Genomic DNA, 23253 nt, shown 5'->3' on the forward strand with positions numbered 1-23253 from the left:
CATGACGCAACATTGCCTTGTGCAGCCAGCTTGACTATACTGCCTTGCCTTTTAATCTCGAATGTCAGCAGCAGCTGCACGTCATGGTGCTTTACGCAAGCTTGTGTCCTGACACTGCTGTTAGGCAGCCCAGTATTGCTATTTTAAGGGGACTAGCGGAAAAGAATTTTTACAGTGTATTTGTATTTCTGATTTTACTTATGGGACCTTGTAAATATGCTGAGCTTACAGTAATGGCAAAAATATTAGCTCAGGAGCATGTAGACGCCAAAAGTAAACTAAGAATGAGACAGCTACGAAGGAAATATTAAGTTCTGTGGGAAGTACCTTGAGAAGTTCCATAGATCAGCCATAGTCATTCGTGGGTTTTAGTTTTTTTCTGCAACAGCTGCTATTCTATCCACACACAGGGGCATCTGTTAATTATAAAAAGAACTCTATCACAACCCTTGTACATTGTCATGATCAGAATTCATGAGTGTTCTCTAGACAACTTTTGTCCTTGATATCTTTTGTCCTTGATATCAGTATGGTTGTGTGCATGCTTGTTTAGCAAATATGGCTATACTATACTTGATGCATAGGTAGCCAGAATGGTTTCACTTTACCACATCCACAGCTTCGTACTCTAGTGAAACTGAACGCTTCTCAAAGTGGCTAATGATGTATAGGGGCTTAGTTTGGTCTGTACACAGGATAATCGTCTGTGGACGATTGGTCATGACTTGTTGAAAATCCTTCCTTGTAGCTCTTCTTTTGCTGCTTTTCCGCTGAGAGAGAGTGCTGTTCACCAAAGCCTTCATTTGCCCTCTTGAGAGAGTGGACTGTAGTGTGTAGTTTAAGCTGTACAAATACCCCCCGTGTTGTCTGATACGCGTTGCAAGGTTGACACCAGTCAAACCTTGCATTTTCAACACCTTCAGGACTCTAATTTGCAATGCAGGCAGTTGTGCACATTGTACTTTCTAAATGTTTGCATCGAGGCTCTTGTTCTACCAACGCAATTGTTACCAGCTTTGTGGAATTTTTATTGCAGTAATGAACTGTAAGCAAGTTGTTTTGCTTTTTTTGAGTTTTGCCATATGTCCCAAGGCATGAACTGAAAAATAAAACATATTTTAACAAGATACACTTGGTAGGGTTTTTTTTAACGAGTTGAATGCTTACCTCTAGATTGCATGATCATTAGCTTAGCAACTATAAATTGTGTATTGTGTAGTGTGGGCATGCTGCCGGGGAAAAAAAAGTACAAAGTCAGGAATGGCTGCTAAAAGCAGTATGAACATTTCTTGGGGGGAAAAAAAATTGTGGTCTCAGTCTTGTAAACCGTGCATTGGTGCTTGCCAGGTGGTTTATGCTTATTCACGTAAACGTTGGTCAGAATTTAAGAAAGTTGTTATTCTATTAGTCAGCATCACACTTCTTAGTGCTTTGGTCAGTTTTACATAAATTTCTCTGCAGTGAAACAGAGCCTTAATGTTGGCTGGAAGTAGTGTTGTGGTGTGGTGTTGCAGTCACATATGTGGTGTTGCAGTCACATTTTATGAAAACGCACTTGAGAAGGCAGTGCTGTTAGGCGCGCCCTACTTTTTGAATTCCAAGTCTGTTTGGTATACATTTATGATTAGTCTGCTGCTTGTTGTGGTGCAGTTTTATGTGGTTGCGCAACCTCTAAGGCATATGAGTTTCTTTAGTCTCTTTACCAGGAAGGATACTTCTGTATTTTAGGAAAAAGTCATTTATATAGCAGGTTGTACACGTGAGAAAATTTGTTTTGCTCTTGTTTTTCTGTATGAAATTTTTCGCTTCACTTTTTGCAAATACAGTCGGTTAAGGATATATTGAATTATTGTTTATATCAAACAATTGGAGCACCCCATGAAAATCTTGTGCAAAATTATAGCACTATTGTTCATGTTTATCATACTTCCACTTACCATAAAATTCGATTAATTGAATGGTGCACTGCACCTCTGCAAGTGGCACTTCTCCTACGGATGCTCCTGCAATCATTTTTCGCGCATGGAGACCCGTCAGCTGTGCGGAACTTGGCTCCTACTGGTAGTGCTAGTGCTGTGAAATTGCATGGCCTTGTGAACATAGGGAGTGCTTGAGGGCAACCTTCGGTCTTGTACTCATTTTCCATGTAGCACGGCTGTCGTGCGGGAAAGGCATCATTTGGTGCACAGCTTGTCATGCGGTAAAGCCATTCTAACTCACCGAAGCTTAATGGTGGCCATAGCTTGGCGCGCTTTGCTCATTTCGCTGCCGAAGTCATTGCGGAAACAAACTGTACCTTAATTTTAATGAGAGATTATTTTATTTATAATGCATTGGTGCAGGATTAGACCTGTTATAATAATCGGTGGCTAGTACCAAAGCACCCTCTGCTGCAGCTTCGTTTCGAATCAGGCTAGGCCTGGCAACACCCATCCTGCCAATGTGCCGATAGGTGGCACGTTGCTGCAAGAAGCCCGTTACTAGCATGGCCGCAATGTATTGCTTCTAGGTTACAGATAAGCTTACCTATTGCCATTTTTTATATATCAGGTTATTGATACAGGAAAACAATTTCGCAGTCCTTTTTTAGTTCAACATATCCAGGATCGACTGTAGTAGCAAATGCTGGTAAGTTAGCTGAAGGTATTGAGTATAACTGATGAATCGTCAGTGTTAAGCTGAGCTTGCCATACTGCATACTTGCACTGAGGTTTGTTTCATTTGCTGTTGAATTTGCTGTCCCTGAAAACACCAAATGGTCATCTTATATTGAACTTTTTTTTCTTTTCACTGCTGGTACTCTAAAAGGCTGAACCGCTAGCTGTAACAGTAAGTACCGAAAGTGAATGAATGCATCTCTTTTCCTAAAGCACGGTGTCTTACTCCAACTTGGTTCCACCTTCCAGTGTGAAGTAAATGCACTATGTTATGTTCTGTTTGCATCATGCCGTTTGATTGTATAGTCGGCGTTGTTTTGAAGCTGAGCACCACACTTGGCATAGGGACTGCCTCAAAAGCTTTCTCCTTTAGTGGGGTTGTACCCTGCTCACATCTTTGCACCAACAAAATTTTTAGGCCTGCCAGCCCGACCATAAGAAAATATGTATTTATGTGGTTTCTTTTAAGGCTGCATGGGTGTTGTTATATTTACATTATGCATAACATTTTGTATTCAGATGTTGGGAATCGTATGTACACAAGCACTTAAGTATGCCAATAGATTTTTAAATGCAGTGGAATATTCAGCACTCTTCTCACAAGTCTCAAGCTGTCGAATTTTGAGAAAGCATGTGATTGCATCTATCACTCTTTCTGGCAATGTTGATGTTTGTCTGGCAGCAAAAGGCAGTCACTCAATTTAAACTCGTGACATCTGCATCAAAAACAGATCCGTGGTTACCGTTTGGAAGTGAATGGTGGTGTAACGTAGCCTCAGGGGTCCATGCCAAAAAAAAAAAAAGAACTGTCAATGCACCGCATCTTACTTGAGAAAACGGCCACATATGACAACACTTGTATTTCAGTATTTCGCCTCTGAACTTATAAAAGCTTTGTTTTCAGTTAAAGTAACATGTTTATCGTTAGAACTGGGTAATCTGTCGATGCAAGCCGTGATGCCCTATTATCTACAGCCTGTGAGGTAAATAATAATCAACCATCCTGCAAGCTTTCCTTTGATGACAGTATGGGGTGAAAGCAGGCATGTAGCACAGTGTGTTCAGTTACTTTGTGTTGTTTTGTGATGCAAAAGGAAGCGTGAGTTTTGTACCTACTTTATGAAAAAGGTCACTGCATGTTTAAGCCTTGTATCAGAGATTTGCCTTTCTCTCAACTGTCATTGAGAGCAATCAAGGCAATTGACAGTGTGCTTTGTAGTCATGTTTCGCAGTTGCCATAATATAATGGGCATTAATGTATGAACGACACACATAGGACGTGGCTCAGCACACCTGGTTCTCGCATCTAGCAGTCACCTTCGTATGAGGGTTGTGAATGGAATCTTTGGTGAGCCACTGCATGCCTTCTTGCCACGTGTCATGTTCACCACAGTGCATAGGTTGTGAATGGTGGCATGAGGAAGCTGGTTCAGGCTTTCTCTGTGTGGCTGAATTCTGCTGCTGCTGTAAAAGTTGGTTTATGTAGCTGTACCTTATGTTCTCATGTCACACTTTGTGAAAATGTTATCAAATTTTTAATCCACACTGAATGGCAAAGCAACATGCTGAAATTAAAGGCTGGGGCTAGATCAGTTAATGTGTTAGCACGTTCTGTCTTAACACACATGAAAGCAAGTCTTTGCATTGCTCTTACAAAGGTTCAGAGCACAATTAGTTGTCTTTATCTCCATATGATATATATTACAAGTCCTTACACTTCCTTCTGTTCACCAGCCTGTGGTTTTCGTTTATCTCACTTTTCTTTTTGTTTCCTTCTACTGTTAGCCTTAATTGTTTTCTGCTCATTCATAGTCTTAATTGTGTGGCCCTTTCTTGCCTGTGTTGGTGAGCACCTGGATGAATGAAGCAACTCAAAATATCAATGCAGTTTCTGTTGTGTTTGGAGTGCACCCCAGTAGCAAGCATTATTTTATCACTGGATGTTTGTCATCCCAAGCTGCCCAGTGTTCTGGTTGTTCCTGACCTATGTAGGACCAAACTTGATAGGGGTTATGTTCACCGTGCATCTGTCTGTGTTTATATGGTAATATTTGGGGATGGTCATAGTGGTTTTTCAAAATAAGATTTTTCGCAGATAAAAAGAGGGGTCTGTCTTCTGATCGAAGGTACAACTAGTGTTTTTGCTTGTGCGCAGTGCAACCTATTAACACAAATGATTTGATATAGAGTGAAGCCTCGTTATAGCGAACTGGTAAAAAATAAGTTCAATATAGTCGTATCAAAATTTTGTCAGAAATGCATACAATAGCGGCGCAGTTTAATCATTGAAGGGACAGCAATTCAGGCGATCCTTGCTAGAGAAATGGAGAGACGTCCCTGATTTTAGCAGCGTTTCGAAGGCGTTCACAGGTATTCAGGAGGTCGTGAAAAAGAGTGCATTTTAAGTTGTCTTCCCCACACAGCACCGCAATCACAGGTTAAAGGGACTATGCAATAAATTGAGATTACGTAAAGCAGACGAGAGATAGGCATTTCATCACTCATTACCCCAACGCAAGAATTTTTAAGCTAGCATCAATAATACCGAAGATATAGGCGATTAAAAATTACGGTCCTCCTCTCCCCCCTCAACTCGTACACGCGGGGCACCAGACAAAAACAAAGAAAACAGCTCTGGGACAGGGCCCCGCCCATGAATACGTCATCCGCTGACGTTCCTTTTGCAACTTCCGGTTGTCGCTCCTAGCACCCCAGCAGCAGCGTCGGCGTCGTGATTGCGGCGCGCGTCGGGTTTCTTTGCTTGTCGTCTGTTGTAGTTAGCAGTAATGGACCCGTACCTCGAGGCGCGACTGCTCGCTCTTACGGCCGCGATGGGCATTGAGCCCTATGCGTTCACGCCGTACCGACAACAGTAGCGACTCGGCGAGCCACTGCGAGTGGCTCCGGAACTCCCGACAGAAGAAGGCGGCAGAGGAAAATTGAAACCATATGCGCGAAGGCAATGCCCCGGCTCGCGCTTGCCCGAGAGGGTCGCGCGGCGGCACGAGCAGACAATTTTCATGGCTACCGGAAGTGTGCCCATGATGTCGTGGCTGCCGTGGCTCCAGCGAAGGAGAGCATGTGGTGGCCTGGCTATGTCGTGGGTACAGTGACGTCTTTTTTCACGATTTTAGTTTCAAAATCGGTCACTACGACCACACCAATTGGCCCGCAAATTTTAAGAAACACAGTTTTTAAAAATTCATAATAGATTGCCTGCTCAGTTCCGAAGACTCATACTTGGTGTGAATCATCATTTCTAAGCATTGAAAACATTTACAAGCGACTTTTTATTCATTGCATAGTCCCTTTAAGTGCCAGCTACAGTGGCTTCCCCGCATCACAACTGTGTCGCGTGTAAAGCAGTACGTAAGAGCGAAAGCCGTCGCTGTTTTCACCATCTGCGCTGCTGCTTCCAGGGTGCTGTCGACGAATGCAAGAGGCATGAATGCATGCTGACTGCCGGATTACAACCCTACGCCCAACTGTTGGCGAGTGCGAGATAAAAGCGCAAATCTTAGTGAGGAACACTTGACGCATCATCACCAGTCATATGTGTAGTGTGGCGAAGCCTGCCGCTTGGCGTCTTAATGGGCATTTTTCGGCACTCTGGAGTTCAGTATACCCGTTTCGTGGCCCACCATGTTTGATATTAAAGTAGAAATTACATGCGTCTGTCAACAATATTTACAAACAGTTTGATATAGCCAATAATTCCAATATCGATGTCCGTTATATCGAGGTTTAACTGTATCATTGTGAAATTTTGATAACGATGATTCAGAAAGAAAGACGTTGGTGGGTGGTTAGCCGACCATAACAGGTACTATCCATGCTACAGTTGGCCTGCCACTGTACCTTTCAGCACACTAGTGATAGAAAGAGGCACCAGGTGCAAAGGTAGGATATTTTTAGCAACACATTTAGTATCCCTTTTAAAGTGTGGTCCTACTTGGGTCAGGTAGCTCTTGATTCCTAAATTTCAGGTACTGTTGTATCTGCATTAACTTTCTGTTGTTAAAACAAGGGTGCTGACACTTGCATGAAAAAATATTCTGCAGCCTTTTGGACCTGGCTTAACAATATCATTTACCATATCTGTTTCTTGCTCTCTGTAATGTCAAAAACTAAGCCTGTTGTTGTTACACACGCTAGTGCTGCAGTGCACTGAATATCTGCGTGGGTTTTTGTGTGCCAATTTTTGTTTTATTTGTGCATGCTGTATTTCAGTGAAACACCTGGAGGGAGATGTGTTTCATCAAGGAATTCTGTCCACTTCTTTGTGTGTAGCTTATTGCACCTCTAGTTTTTGTATTTTGGCTGTGTGTGTGTGTGTGTGTGTGTGTGTGTGCGTGCATTGCATGATGCCTGTTGCATGGGCCCTTTCCTGTTTTCTATCTCCGTGAGCTGAACCGCGTGCTTGTTCTGTGCAGGAACTGGTGATTCAGCGAGAGCCCGGCGAAAAGCTGGGAATGAATATCAAAGGGGGTGTTCAGGGGCATTCAGGGAACCCTGCCGATCCATCAGACGAGAGCATCTTCATCTCTAAGGTGGTTATTACAGCTTGAGTTTATTTTTACTATTAGTTTTCTCTCGTGCTTTTGCAGACAGGTGACGTAGTGGAACTTGCGCCGGCCCAGCAGTATCCCAGGAAAGCGCAATTGCACTAGCTGGTACCAGCTGTTTAATTGCATTTGGAGGGAGGTGTCAGGGACCTCCTGGCGTAACAACTTGCCAGTTGGTGCTAAAATGATTTACAGAGGAGGCATATGTACCTAGCCTTCAATGCGATAGGCCCCATCTTTCAGAAAGTTCTGCATCGGCATCGCCGACGCCTGCGTTCGCGTTGTGAGCGAAAAAATCACGAGCATGACTCTGGCATGTAGACCGCAGAGAGCAGCCTAGGAGGCAGGTGGGCCTCCTATAGGTCAAGCTACCTTGCGGTGCCATCACAACCTGCCCACTGGACAGTGAGCAAACTGTGCACCATGGCAGGTGGCAGTCAAGTTTATGATTGGTTGCTCAAGAAGAGCAACCTGGGCCACACAAGGCAACTGGGAGCAACTGCCATCACAGGGCAGTGGTGCATCACTGCACCAGGAGGGGTATGAGGACTCTGCTACCGCAGTCCTGTCCTCAGTGCAATCATAAAACGCCTCTCCGTGTTTGTGACTTTGAGTAAAAGCAGTTTACTGTGAATGTTTGCTAGGCAATTTCATCTACATTTTTCTTTTTGTTTTCCATTCTGCATTGTCCTTTGGAGCCTTAATGCGAAAACTACTTTAAACAAAAAATTGAGGACTCTTCAAATTTTCCTTATATCCAGATTGAACTGTGCGGGTTTTGCTACTTCCAGTCTGTTAAAGAGGCTTGTATATTCAAGAGTAGTAATTTACCCTGTGATGTTATTTGTCAGCATTGTTGTCATGCTACAAAGCTGAAGAAAGCTGCCCTGAATTGGCTTTTTTCCTGCTGTAACGTCTGCTGTGCAGAGTGCTCGCAAGCCAACATATAAAGCACAGCTATGCATCTCAGTCAGTGCTTAACATCCGGGGACAGTTTTAGCCTAATGGCTCTTAATGGTCTTACTGATACATAATTGTATTGCTTGTCTTTATTAAAGTGTAGAAGTGCAGTAAACATTTTTGGCGTCTTTTTGCAGATTAACACAAATGGGGCCGCGCTGAGAGACGGCAGGCTTAAGCCAGGCATGCGTATTGTTGAGGTAAGTGCAGGGGCCGTATTCCGAGTTTGTGTCATAATAAAAAGATTCATAATTTGCCGTAGCGGCCACACCTGATTGGTCGAAACACCGGAAGTGGATGTCTGTTCAGTTGCGACTGTGAGTGGCGGCTGGATATCACTGCGTTGCGGTTGCCTCAGCGAAACGGCCAGCGGTGCTATTGCTCTTTGCCAAGAAAAGGGACGCAACCAATGCGACAAAACATTCAGCCACAAGTATAGTTTCGCAACACATTCCACTGTAAAGGGGTAATATCAAAGCTACTTTATTTACCCAACAAACATAAACAATAGTTCAGACACTCTTTTCTGCACCGTAAAGGCCGGAGGTGTACTTAAAGAAGAAAATATTGTACGCAACTACGCATGGCTTTTCAATGACAGAAGGCGGCCCCTACAGCCGTCGATAGCCGATGGTAAATAAAAGGCAGTCTAGCTTGTCACACAACACGGCATTTTACATTTATCTTCAGGAAAAGGGAACGGAGAGGACAACTTGTAGCATGCACTCACTGCACAATGCGTGCTCCGTGCCGTGCTGAACCAAGATGCTGTGACGAAATTGCCGTCTGCAACATCGCTGAATGTAAATTGGTGCTGTGATTGAACGGTTGTGCAGACGGTAATTTACGGTTTTCATTCCTTTTATGCAGGCACTGCAAGAACCGCGAGATGCCGCTGTTAGGTTTTTAATTTTTCTGCAGCAAATAAATAAAAGGGATGAGCTAAAAAAATCTTCTTGCTGTGTTTCTTTTCATATTTGCGTTGGAAGACTTCACAGACGAAGTTTTCATGGGTTCGCCATGGTACGAAGTGCGCGCATGCCCACTGACGCCTGAAAACTAACATGCAAGCTAACTCGCAAGCTTAGTGCAGAGCCACACCAATGCGGTTATCGAAAGCCGTAAGAAACGCCGAAAAACGACCTCTGGCATGTCAAACACGGCGGTGTAGCAGCGTGTCGCTGGTGAGCCACGCCGCCAAGGGTTTACACACAGCCATGATGCAGGACGCATCAACACCTAATAGAGAGTCCTAGAATAGGAAATAAATGTCTGCATGCAGTAAACGCAAACATTTTGCGGGACATTATGGTTTACGTTACATCATTCAACATATGCACAGGAGATAACTCTGGTGACAGTAGCACCATCCAGTTTGAATGAAGAGAACAAAATCTGCAACAAACCGGTGCTCGTTAGGCCTAGGAGCTACCGAATCGTCCAACGAAATAAAAATGAGGCCAAATTCATCATCCATTCAATTTGTTATAGGCAAGGCAAGACGAAGCAAAAGCCCCGTACCCAGTTTATAGCCAGTTCACGTGCCGAAAAACGCAGTAACCTCGACGAGTTCACTTCGAAGCGAGAGGCTCCACTTCAGAGTGCGCCGCCATATTGGCTGTTGAGCATCTGCTGCATACGTTATGTGTTTGACGTCACCGTCCGGTTTCTTCGCCCCTTTTCGCTGCATCCGAACCACCGTATCTGCTTCTGGCGTTTCGACCAATCAGGTGCAGCCACTGCGGCAGACTATGATGCTGTTAATTATGACACAAACTCGTAATATGGACCAAGGAAGAAGCAGTCTTCTGAAATTTTGCAAAGATACTGTATAAACATGTGTAAGCTACACCTGTGTAAAGGCCGCACCCTGTTTTCCCAAAGAAAGTATTATAAAAGACCCTTGTAAGTGCCGCACCCAACCTTTCCACCTACCAGGGAATGTTCTACTTTTTTTCCTCTCCCGCAAACTCCCGCTATCTATATCAGCATGATCAGTATAACCAGCTCCAGCTTTTTAATGCGAAAGCATTATGTGGCTTATCGGCAGTGAAACTCGGCGTCGCCGTTGACCATCAGCAGTGGTCCCTAAAATCCCAGATGACATCACTAAGGTATCAGGGAAAAATAAAATTTCTTCCGAAGGTGTGAGGTATTGAACCCAAGACGTTAAGATTGCGAGGAGAGCATGCAGCCCATAGGAGGCAAAGCCACGTTGCTTCTTGGCAAACAAAGGTGGACCCAGTATATACATTGTCTTACGACTGCAGGCCGATGAAAAGGCACATGCATCATTAGAAAAGAGAAAAAAAAATTTAATAAATAAAAATTAAAAAAAACTATGCTCTAGCATTCAAAGCACTTACCTAAGTAGTTATGACATAAGTGCTCTCCTTTATTTTTGTGACTGCCAACTGCACATGCGTTATAGTGGTCATGTGCTGTTTGCTTTTTTTTTTCTTTCATGAACTGCCGCTGAGCATTGGAATTTTAGCACGATAGGCAGGTACCATAATAGCTACGCAGCTGACTTTAAATTGAAAGTCGTAGAGTTTGCTCTTCAACACAGCAAGCGCGTGGCAGGCAGGAAATTCAAAGTGGACAAGAAGTGCCCAGAACTAGCTCAGAGCCAGAATACTTGGCGAATGACGATGATTGAGCATATAATAAATGCCACTCATTTTCTGGCTGGTGTGTTGTCTTTACTTGAAGCAAAAAAAAAAAAAACCTTTTTCCCACATGGGCCACACCCTGAAAACTGGCCCTGGAATCGGAAAACAAAGTGCAGCCCTTACACACCTTTATGGGATAGTCTGCATTTAATTGCAATGGGGTGCACCCTGTTTGTTCTGGTCTGTATAGCATTTCTGGAGGTTAAAACTTGTTTTGCCATTGGTGCCTAGTAGCTGGTCACGTGACTTTTAACGCATGCCAATCCAGGTCAAGCAGTGCAGCGTGCCAAATTTCTGTTTCTACGTCCTGTTCTTGCTGTGCAGAGTTAGAGCCAATATACAAACAAAATACCTTTTTAAGATTTGTTTCATCTGCACGAGCACATCTGGCCCCAGCTCAGCATGGTAATGACATGCACCAATGTTAACAGACAATATTTTCAATATTGCTTTGCCCTGTGAGTAAATTTAAAATTGTCTATTATCATAACACATGAACAAATAACCATTGCAAAAATCCTCCAATTTAGTTTTGCAATCATTCTTGCACGCATGCAGATTCGTTCCTCAAAGCATATCCTTAGCTGCTGCAGTGGCTCAGTGGTAATGGCGCTCGGTTGCTGACCCGAAAGACGTGGGTTCGATCCCATCCGCGGCGGTCAAATTTTGTTGGAGGCGAAATTCTAGAGGCCCGTGTACAGTATGATGTCAGTGCACGCTAAAGAACCCAGGTGGTCGAAATTCCTTCACTACAGCATCCCTCATAGCCTGCGCCACTTTGGGATGTTAAACCCCCTTAACCAAATCAATCCAAACCAAAGCATGCCTGCGAAGCCATTTATCCACTCAACAGGAAATAGGAGCAGGGCTTTGAAATGTTAGTCTGAAAGGACTATAGACACTAAATTTTATTACATGTTTTCGTCTTTAAAATAATGCATTAGACATTCAAATACATGAATCACCACGTGGTATTCGCCTGCAACCTGTAAATATTTTGTAATTGAATTCCTTCTGTCATGCTGTTCTGGTCTCAGTTTCATCAACCGAACAATGGCTGTGGCATGCAGATGAACTTAGGTCACGTGGGGCACAAAAAGCCAATATAAACGGTGATACATAGTTTTAACTCATTACAATACCTAAGCCAGCCTGCTTCAAGAGCTAGACTTGCAAGAAACGACGTATCAGCAGCTATATTACCGTTTTTTTGTGCCTCACATGACCTAAAGTTCAACTACACGTCATAGTCATCGTTCGTTTGATGAAGCCAAAACCGGAACAGCGTCAAGAAGAAATTTTGTTGTAAATTATTTAGCAGTCGTACCACAGAGCGGTATACCACGGTGTGTTCCATGTGTACCAATGTCCAATGCATCGTTTGAAAAAGGAAAACACAAAAGCAAAAATTTGGTGTCTATAATCCTTTAAGGGGGGGAAGCTGGTCTTAGAAAAAAAAATTTGTTAATGAAGTCACAGCAGTGAAATATTCTAGAAACGTGTATTTTTGCGTCCTGATTCCCAATATGTAACTTTATTTTATTTACAACAAGTCCTTGTGCACTTATGCAATATGTTGTGTAACTTTTTGCCAAGAGTTTGAAATTCTGGTGTAGGAAACTAGTTATATTGCATGCAGTTGGTTTCTCTTGGCTTCAAGCTATGTAATAAGGGCAAAATTATTATCCTATCACAGAAGTTTAGTTACAGGGTTTTGAATTTGCCACTTCACAAACTTGAAGAAAAATTTGTATTTGATGATTTCAAAATACTATAACTCACCTTTTATAACTGGCAGGATGATAATTTTATCCTTATTACATAGTTTGATGTCAAGAGATACCAGTGGCATGCAATCTAACAAGTTCCCTGCAACCGAATTTCTTTCAAACTCTCGGCAGAAAGTTACACAACAGTTGCATAAGGGCACTAGGACTTGTACATAAAATTGAATTATATATTCGGAATCTGCACACAAACATACATGCTTCCTGAAGATTTCATAATTGTGACTTTTTCAATAAGGAATTATTTCTAAGACCCTCTTTCCCCTTAGACATGGGTCTATAAATGACAATTTTTGTTACTAAAGATAGCGTGATGAAATTGGGTGCACATGTGTGTTTCTTCTTCCCGTTTTAAAAAATATAATTAGTTTCAGTATATCTCAGTTAATTCCCATAATGTACGAAAATAACTGAAGCCTATATAGATAAATTCTTATGGGTCATTAAGACACTTTCAATATGTTTTTTGTTTTGATTGTAATGGAGCCATAGCCAAAGACCTGCAATGTGGAGCTGTGCATATTATGCTGTTTTTGAGGCACATCATCATATAAAAACATGGAATTATGTCCAAGCACCATAATTATGAAATATAGTTAGGTGACATTATGGTTAAAAAAAATTGGAATCTTTCACTCAGCCAAAAAAATAGCATAGCTCCACAGTTTAGTTCTTTCTGAATTCAACGGTGTAAGATTAATTGAAATTGCACTTAAAAACGAATAAAAGCTTCCATAATGCTAGTCACATTGGCAAAAAACATGAAGCTGGGAAAATTGCATTTGAAATGAGCACGCCAGCCATTCGGAAATTGTTGTAGAGGCCTGAAAAACAGTGGAATACGACCGTTTCAAAAATATTTCATGGCACTGAGTACTAATACAGGATGTGGGGGAAGGGCCCCAGTTTTTAAATAAAACGACAACGGCCATCGGGACACGCAGTCGTGGGAAGCGACAGGCGCAAAGTTCTGCCGCATTTCACCCCGAAATCGCCGTTTCCGCACTTCGTAGGTGTGAATTGTAAAATTCTTTAGTAATTAGAGGTCGAATTAGGCTTTGCAACTTTTTAGGCAGGTATTTTAGAGTGTATAAATCCCGAATGTGGTATTTTGGCAGAACCGAAATTTTCGCGTTTTTCTGATCATTTATTAAAGACCCGTGTCTCCCCTTAAGGCTTATGCAATGATTAGCACTTACGTGCAGTACATTAGAATGTGCTAGTTATTGTAGGCGTAATTTATGTGGTGTCTCAAGCTCTAATTTTCTGCAATGCTGTGCTAAAATTGGAAAAATACTTTTTCCACTGCTGGCCAGCTGCATCCAGTCCAGTGGAAATGTATGTCTAAATATGCATTGGCATTCAGATCTGTAAAAAGTTTTTCGGTTGTGGTTGAAGTAGATACTAGGTCAGACTGGTCCACTTTACATGTATGGACTGGCTTGTAGACAGGCCCACACCTAAACAGGCCTACAACTAACAACTACAATGGAAATAGGAACGATTTGCCTCCTTCTAATTGCTGGTTAAATGGAAAATTGCTGCTTAAAAAGGTAATACGCCTTGTTCACATGGTCACTCTGCGCATGCTCACCTCTCCTCCTCTGCCCTCTCCCGAGCTCCACTGGCTAAAACTAGTGCCAGGTTCTAGTGCACCTGCACAGTTCATGCCGGTGACAAGGGTTATTGGACATGGCAGTACCCTTCTAGTACACACCTGCCACACCGCGTACGCAATTGGTGCCTTGCGGAAGAGGATCACGCATGGGACGCCCATGTGCGCTTGTTTTCAACAAGTTCTTTTGCTACCAGAAGAATTTTCACGTGCTCTCTAGAGTGTGCCAGACCTTGTGAAAAAGTCAAATTTCATTTTAAATCTTCACAGAAAATTGTGCAACGCTTCAAAAAGCAAGGCTCTGCTGATGAGGAACGTGATTGAGTTTTAGCACCACGTAATCAAACACTGTCACAATTTTTTTTTTTTTTTTCAGATGCTTAGCACTTTTTATCAGGGACTATATTTCTGTCATCTTTTCAGTTTTCACCCTCTGTTCAGTGGTTTTTCTGGTTCAATAGAAAGGTTACGTTAAGTTTGGCACTGTTTCTTTTGACAAGTAAAATACCGTATAAACGTGTGTAAGGGCCGCACTTTTTTTTCCAGATTTGAGGGCCAATTTTCGGGGTGCGGTCCATACACGCGATTTGCGAAAAAAACCTTTTTTTAAAGTGATAATACATCAATCAGGGAATGAGGCATTTATTCTACGTTCTACGACACTCGCAATGTATTCAGACTCTGAGCTGGTGCTGTGCTCTGGTGCACACTCATCCCACAACAAGTCGTGCAGCACGTCCGCTGTCAATGCGTAGCCCTTGTTCCGCATTTCCATCACATAGCAGAGCAGCTCTTCTTCCAGTTTGGGCAACTGCCACGGCTTGCGTTTAGAAAGTGCGTTTTTTGCAGCTTGTGTTCCTCAATGCGTCCTTTTGGCTGCGCCATCGCCGAATGACTTCTTGGCCATGTCAAATTTCCTGCCCGCCGCACGTAAAAAGCTTGCCGTTTTCGGCAACAAACTCCCGTTCATGTAGCTACTAAGGTGCTTGCCCATTGGGCTAAAACTGCAATGCTCGGCGGCAGCACGCGAAAGCCACAACTACGGTGAAACAACACACTACAACTCCCGTGCCTTTGACAGCTGGAGCTGGTGATACTGATGTCGATAGCGAGAGCTCGCGGTCGAGGAAAAAGTTGACGACGACGAGCTGCGTTATGGGGCGCCATCTGTGGGTGTCACCTGGAAGCTCCTGTGCATGTGCGTGGCCTCTGCGATGAAGAGCGCAGTTGCTCACAGCCGGAGCGAATTGCGGAGACCACGGTGCATGCATTTCGCATGGGTCATGGAAAGTTTGGGTGCGGCCCTTACAGGGATATTATTTTTGGCAATATTTCCTTCTGGCAAACGAGGCGCGGCCCATACGCCGGACCAGCCCTTACATGCATTTATAGGGTAGCAGAACAGTGCTAGCCCTCATTACAATACGATAAGTTCAAGTATCTAAGATTTTTATCTGTAAGGATGTTGCATTGCATAAAATAGCACAGCAGCACATTGCATGATAAGGGTATTCATCAAGACATTAATCACATTGTTTAGCAAAAAGACCAATTTCTAGCAACTGAGGCCACACTTTTGTTTGGCATTTTTCATATTTGCCTCATGTCGCAACTTTTGCCTTTGAATATTGTTATTTACATGACTACATATGACCAAGTATGTCTAGAGATCAAAGAATTTTGGTAAGTGATTTTGTCTTACGCTTTTGGGTGCATCCAGTGCACAATTGATGGAAAGCCTCCCACTCCGCTAGAAACAACACTTTTTTTTTTTTCAAGCACTGCCCTTCTCAAGTTCCGTCCTCAAGGGGGCGCTGTACTATCAGCAACAAATGAAACATGAACAGGATGCTTCTAGAGCGAATACAAGAATACAAAAATGTTAGCTACCTGGGAGGAAATACAGGCACGGTGCATTAACACTTCCATGATGCGATCCTCGTGCCATTGAAGTGAAAATTTAATGGTCTAGTATTATTCCGTCTCCTTCATCGAAATTCTCGTTTTGCTGTCTCCGTTTCAGTTCTCTTGTTCGCATTTCATTTTTTGCTGATAGTACATTGTGGACATTCCTGGCAAGCATCATTCCCAACACAGCAGTGCTACTAGAGGTGCATAAGAATGGGATAGTGAATGCAGCTGCCAACTGTCCAGGTGAACGGCCTGTCTCTGCTGGGAGCCACCCACCAGGAAGCCGTTAACATTCTGAGGACAGCGGGCGACACTATTCGGCTCGTGGTTTGTGATGGCTACAATGCAGCTGCGGCAATGGGTGAGGGGGAGTCTCCGCAGGAGAGCTCACTGAAGACGGCTGCATCTGTGTCCTCCATTGACCATGAGGATGAAGTAACTGTTGCACTGAGGGAGGTGAGCACTGTGGGACCAGGGAGCTTTTCTTGACTCTCTTAGGAGTGAGAAATTGACTAATGCTTTTGTTGGAAGGCCATAATGCTGGAAGAGGCCAGTCATAGCTGCAGATAATGCATGTAAACATGTTTTCTAACCCTACTTTGGTTGTCGGGTGGCATGGAATGATTTTTTTTATAATGCTGGCATCATTTTGGAGGATCATTGCTGTATTATTTACTCGGCTTGTCTGACATTTAGGTGTTGTTTTTTTTTTAGTCTTTTGGACTTCATATAGTCCTTCTTTAAGTGCTGATGTGCAGTTGCAATACTAGGACTGTTCACTTACTCATTTTGGAGTGCAGCAACTTAGCGAAGGTTTTTTTTTTTTTCTTAAACCTGAGTTTTGAAAGTTCAAATTGTTAACAGCTCCGTTGATAGCCTGAACAATGCAGCCCTGCTAAGATGAAACTATTGGTCTTCAGCAAGCACTTGATGACATGCCCTCCTACTTTTGAAGCGGTCGCGCTGGTAGCCCAGCCAAAATGATTAGCTTAGCCATAATGCAGCAGGAAAGGTAGTAAATACTGTCCAGAAATATGAACATTGCATGAAGCAGTGTGTTAAATGAAAACCTAACCTGCTTGGTTGAATTGCCACTCATGCAGTGTAGTAAATCAGCAAGCTCCTCTGCGAGAAGCTTGCAGCTCATAGTTGCAGTGCTGTCTTTTTTTCTTTTTTTTTGCTTAGCTTGTATTGTTGCCTGAGGCAAATGATTGGGCATGTGTGTCTCTTTTCCTTTTTTTTTTTTTGCAGAGTGCGCTAGTCTGCAGCATGCTTTTTGTTCTTTTTTTTTTCTTCTTTGTCATGAGGTTCAGTGCTACTGGTGAAGGCAGCTGTGTAGTTGCACAGAGCTGTGCACCCCACCTTAGCTCCATATCTGTAACACGGGCTCTCTTGGTTTTTGCCTCCTTTTGTTGCTGCTTCATAACTGCTACCAGGAGCAGAGTGCACTCAGAGAGACAGCCCAGTGGGAAAAAGAGGACCGCGATATCATAGTGAGTTTAGCATGCACACCTGCATATTTTTTTTCCTTTTTCTCTCTCATTTCATGGCATGCTTCTGGAATCGGACAAGTGTGAATCACCTTTCATATTGAAATCGAGTTGTTAGTAGTCCTGTTTATAATTTTGTCTTGAAAGATTAATTTCTTCTTTAGGAACTCCTTGGCTTCATTTTTTTTACTTTTGCATCGCTTTTATTGATTCGTATAAGTGCATTGCTTAGCTAAACCAACAGGATCATATTTGACACACAGGTGGTGATTGATGATCAGTCTAATATATCATATGGTTGTAGTATTTACCTCCTCAAAAAATCAACTAGAAGATGTTGCAATCTGTAGTGATGCCTAGGCAGAAGGGAACATATTGCCAACTCAGCAGTGTCACCATTGTTGCCATTGTCCTTGTTCCCTTGTTCCAGCAGTCATTTTGACACTTTAGCAGTAGAGGGGGCACATATGAGTTGTATTAGAATTGAGTGGTATTGGTTTGATGCTTCAGGTAGTGTAGTCAAATACATTAAGCAAAACTGACCATCTTACCCCTCTGTGTCAAATTTAACATCTGTGTGGGTACTGTCTAAGTTTGAAGAAGCATTTGTAAGTGGTCTCTGAAAGTGATGCTGCAATTGGTGTCTAAGAGCACTTCTAGGCATTTGTTCATTCACTTGCTTAAAGGTGTGCTACATGTTGGCCATTTTACCTTCGAAGAATAAGGTTAATGCATGCAATCTTAACATTTTACTGGCAGCTGGCTTAGGGTGCATGCGCATTTAAATATTGTTAATCTGCTAGCAACTCGCATCTAAAAAAAAAATTCTTCGCATTGTTGTATTCTATAAATGCATAGACGTGGAGTGGATCAACCTTGCCATTTATAGATAGGTTGTTACCTATCTAACCTCCTCTTATTCTGTCTGCATGCACTCTTATTTGCAAGCTTATTTGTAGCATAATGTTGAGTTGCTCAAGTGCTAGTCTGCAGCATGCTTTTTGTTCTTTTTTCTTCTTTGTCATTCATTGATGTGTTTGAAAATGCAGAGTAACTTTTCATTTCTTATTGGACTGTCGATCTATTTTTTATGTGTCGTCAGTGGGTCACTGCCACAAACCCCTTGAACAGGGGTTCTCAAACTGGGGTTCCACGGGCTGCTTTTGTGGGTTCCGCGAACACCCACACTGTCCGGTTCCTCCTTTCTGATACACTTCTTGCAGGCACATGCAGACCGGGCACACCTGGTTTGTTAAGATTCATTTTGGAACGTTAGCTCTTCTTGACCCATCCCTCAGTTTCGTGCTGTCGGTGTCATCTGTAGCACAGACAGACTTTACCAGTGCACCAAGATGCTGTTTATGCTTTGACGGGAGTGCCAGTGGCAGCGGCTCACGCAGCAAACTTAACAGCGTGCCAAAACTTGCTGCATGCCAGCGGGATTGTGTCTAGGGACATGGTGCTTAGGGGGTGTGAGGGTCATAATTCTTTTTATATTTGTTTACATATCTAGCTGAAACTTAGCATGCAGGTATATTATCGGATGCTAGCTTTGAATATGCATTAAGATCTCAAATATCTCACCTGGTAGGAAATATATGGCAAATTAACATATCCTAATTAGGCCATTTCTTACGGGTCTTTATTGTAATTTATAACTTAAAGAAAGCATTTTTTAAGAATAAGCAGACATTTGCAGAGGCCCACAGCACATCGGAAAGTTAATAAAGTGTCTCTAAAGTCACTTTGCTCATCATAAATAATTAAGATGGAAAGAAAAAACAATGAAAAACAAGCAATTAGCCCACACTTGGCCTAATTGCTAATCTATCATGTTTAAAGGAAAAGGGAAAGCTTTAGGATGTGCGGTGGACCATTGGAAATGTCTGAATATTCTTAAAAAAGATTTAACTGAGAAATTATCATAAAAGCCCGTAAGAAATGACCTAATTGGGATGTTATTTTGCTGTAAATTTCTTTCCAGGTGAGATATTTGAAATCTAAATGTATATTTTAAATCAGCATTGTTACATCTGTGTGCCAGGTTCAAACAGGTTATGTTGACAAATAAAAACGTTTTTAAGACCCTCATCCCCCCTTAAGGCGGCGTGTTTAAATGTGTGCTTTTAAGCATCACACACTGCAGCTAATGCTCAAATATTCAAGTTAAACACTTGTAACCATACCGTTATTTACTATTCCTCGACTTTAAAACACTAAAAACACGTGAGCAGAGTAGGGCGAAGTATCAGCAGCCGGGTCATTGCACCTGACTTTGTTTGCAGTCAAGCTCACTCTCATCAATATAAGCCTGCATTTGAACTTCTGTTCCTTTTCAACACTGACAAAGCATCGGCAGTGACTGAAGGTGTGGGCCGCACCGTCAGATTAGCCCCGCCAAGCCAAACAAAAAAGAATAAAGCATGCGTGTGTCCGCCGGAGCTCGCATGGGGCGTTTCTCTGGGAATTCAATGACGTCGGCGGTGTCGGGACGAAGTTTTTCTGCTGGCAAGCCCATAAAAAAGCTTACGAAAGTGGATGATGCTTTAAATATCAATAAGGGTCCATTCGCAGCAACGGTGGTCGATTGTGACGCTTTGCTTGTGCGAGCACCGACACGAATCGTTAAGTGGGGAGTTTCCTTGGCACATATTAAAGGCTGTTGGGGTTCCTTGGGGCAGAAAAGTTTGAGAACCCCTGCCTTAGAAATACATGAAATTCTGTGAACTCATTCAGTTGTGATCCTTGTGCTGGTAGGTTTATGTAACGAGTTTACCAGAGCTGCTGTTATTATTTTCACATGTTTCCATTGCCTTCAATAATTTCATCTGCTTTACTTTGTTGGGCAGCCTGAGCTTGCAGTTATATGCTGGAGAGCTGGTGTACATATCCATCACTGCTTGTGCACCTCTTTTTATTTGTGTGTTTTTGTGTGCATGATCTTAATTAAATCTTGAGCAGCTGCTTAAAGGGACTCTAAAGTGAATAAATTAAACTCCATGAGCCACTATCGGACCTTTAACTTGAGCCTTTATTTACATAGCTGGCCCAAACCAGGCATTGTTTGGACTATAGCGTGGCAGTTTGGGCATGTTGGTATTGCATGACAGGACTGAACAGCGCACACAAGACAAGGACACAAGGAGAGAAGCGACGAGACACAAGCGCCCACTTTGTCTCATTCTTTCTCCCCTTGTGTCGTCGTCCTGTGTGTGCTGTTCAATCCTGCCTTAGACTACAGCCATGAGATCTGATACTATCTCACATGACCTTGTTCGACACTGAGAAACTTGTTGCACTTAGCATCAATGTGGCTGTTTTTCAGATTTTTTTTTTTTGTATCAGCATGCTATTTTTATGCATTCTTCCCTCCAGGGAGTTCTTTTGTTATAAAAAAATGAGTCACCTTAGTACAGCACCTTTGGTTTTATATCTCGTTGTGAAGTGCCAAATCTAAGAGTGCAGGAAATGCAAACTGTTTGCGTGAAAATACTTTTCCAGAGCAAAAAATTGCATCAAAACTTGTGCAAAAGGCACTGGAAATGGCCCAGAGATACTTGAATTCAAATATTCTAAGGAAATTCTCAGTGCTTAAAATGATCTTTAGTGTCCCTTCAAGTCAATTTCACACTTTGTAGTGTTAACCAGCTAGCAACAACCTCCCACAGACAATGGTGATCATTGAGCTTGAACACCTTATTGCTGCAGCAGTGTTGATTACGGCCCACTTTGAACTACTAACTAGGCTGAATTTGATAGGTGTCTCATTCTGGCCACTTTTCGTCGCTAGAACAGTTGAAACATCACTGCTGCTCTCTGGGTGTTCACACCAAAACTGATCACCACTGTGCTGGTACAGTAGTGCATCCACACCAGCCTAGTGTTGTGGCTACTTTCTTTGCACAGAAGTGCACACTTAGCATGTGTAAGCTTGGCACAGGTGTGCTGCTCGTGGTGGTCTCTCGAACTGTGCACACTCACTCCACGCCCTCACCTTCCCTGCAAAATCTAGGAGAAGATGAAGAAGGAGAGAGACGCTGACTCGCACAGCTTGCATAGCTTCACCTCTGTCTCCTCACAGCACTCGGGCAAAGCACTGGCCACCCTGCCCGCCGACGTAGGTACCCGCTTATCATCACACACAATGATACTTGAGAGGAGCAGTATTGCGCTTCATGACATGCGCAGTAACAGACAGACAGATAGGGATACTTTGAAAAACCTGTATGTGCTCCCTTTCAGGTGACTTCTGTCATGAGCTCAACAAGTCTGCGGCGTTTTAGTTTTCAATTACTGATGTAAAAAAAAGAAAAGAAAGCTGGTTAAACAAGTTTCTAGCATTAACTTTTGCAATGGCGAATCTACTAGTATTCCAAATTGCAGTAGAAGCTCATTAATTCAGACTTCTAGAAACAGGAAAAAAAGTCTGAATTATCTAGATCCTTAATCGATTTGCCAAAAACCATTCGTATCAAATAAAATTTATTTGATGGAAACCTGGGCCATGGTCGTCTGCTTCCGAGGTGGAAACTGAGTAGCGACAGTGAATTTAGTTGCATCAAATGTGTTACTACGTGCAGCCTGCGGGGATGTCGTAAGCATAATTGCTCTACAGTGGTAAAGGCCTCGTGGCTTCCTTAACGGTGTGATACAGTAGCAGTGGAGCCACCTCGCAAGCAGCGTCAATGCATATGAGGCTCCACCACACTAACTGCTAGTAGTGTGTGACTAATGCACAGTTTGGGTGCAGTTGAAGGAAAACTGTGCAGACGGGAGCGAGGTAAGCTCATTTGTTCTGGAAAGACAAGGTACCATCTAAAGTGATAAAAGAAGTGGCGTGCTAGTCAGCCTCCGAAACGGCACGGCTGTGCTCGGTTGGCTGGCTGATGTGTGGCCAATAGCCGCCGTCGCCGCCGGCTGGCAGAAATCTCGGAAAAGAAAAACGGAAACGATGTGGCTGAACTTTTTTTTTTTTTTTTTCCGCAGTGGGGCACTTCAGCTGCCGTTGCGTGAACACGAGAGGTATACGAACACTGAACCATCCAATTCAGGCTTGAGGAGGGCTATTTGGATGATCACTTGCTTTGCCGGTTGATTGAATCATCTGGCTTGAGTTGAACCACGTCCAAATTAATGAGCCTTCAATGCTCTAAACAGGTATGAGGGTAGGCCAGAACCATGCTGACTGCTCAAATCATTCGGATTTCCAAATTAATGGCGTTGAATTTCTGAGGTTTTCCTGCATCAAGCTTCTGGCTGAGTTGTTTCACTTGCTTGCGTTATAAATAAGACAGTGCTATACAAACAGCAACAGCAGTACAGAAAGCTCGAAGCGTAGCTTAGTGGGCTTCTGCATTCAACTTATCTTCCTTTATACCCAACAAGAAAAGCAGTGACGAATTGTCTTTTCCTTCACGTTCTGCACATTCTACTTTCTTTTCACTGTAAAAGCTTTTAGAAGCATTGGGTTATGAGCAACCATCAGCAAAAATTAGGCATACTTCTCTTGCATGATAAAGCAGCAGGGATCACAAGAAGTTTAAAATGCACAACTGATTGACCGATCGCATGTGCCTTATTAATCTTCAAGAAATGT

The 23253-nt window shown here is 42.9% G+C and overlaps 1 protein-coding gene across 42 annotated transcripts in view; it reads left to right on the plus strand.

The window, feature by feature from the left end:
* LOC144129383 (protein lap4-like) overlaps positions 1–23253 on the plus strand; it is a 166815-nt gene that overhangs the window by 101891 nt on the left and 41671 nt on the right. For 17 of the 42 annotated variants that reach the window (XM_077663466.1, XM_077663463.1, XM_077663479.1 and 14 more), the window contains 5 exons: positions 7091–7207; positions 8320–8382; positions 16411–16623; positions 17604–17660; positions 21670–21774. In XM_077663466.1, coding sequence (XP_077519592.1) covers positions 7091–7207; positions 8320–8382; positions 16411–16623; positions 17604–17660; positions 21670–21774 — 555 coding nt within the window. Of the gene's footprint in view, positions 1–2808; positions 2830–7090; positions 7208–8319; positions 8383–16410; positions 16624–17603; positions 17661–21669; positions 21775–23253 lie in introns of all 42 variants that reach the window. The other 25 variants (XM_077663470.1, XM_077663467.1, XM_077663481.1 and 22 more) reach the window with 5 other exon arrangements.

The sequence above is a fragment of the Amblyomma americanum genome, chromosome 4 (assembly GCF_052857255.1).
Source record: "Amblyomma americanum isolate KBUSLIRL-KWMA chromosome 4, ASM5285725v1, whole genome shotgun sequence".
Classification (NCBI taxonomy): Eukaryota; Metazoa; Arthropoda; class Arachnida; order Ixodida; family Ixodidae; genus Amblyomma; species Amblyomma americanum.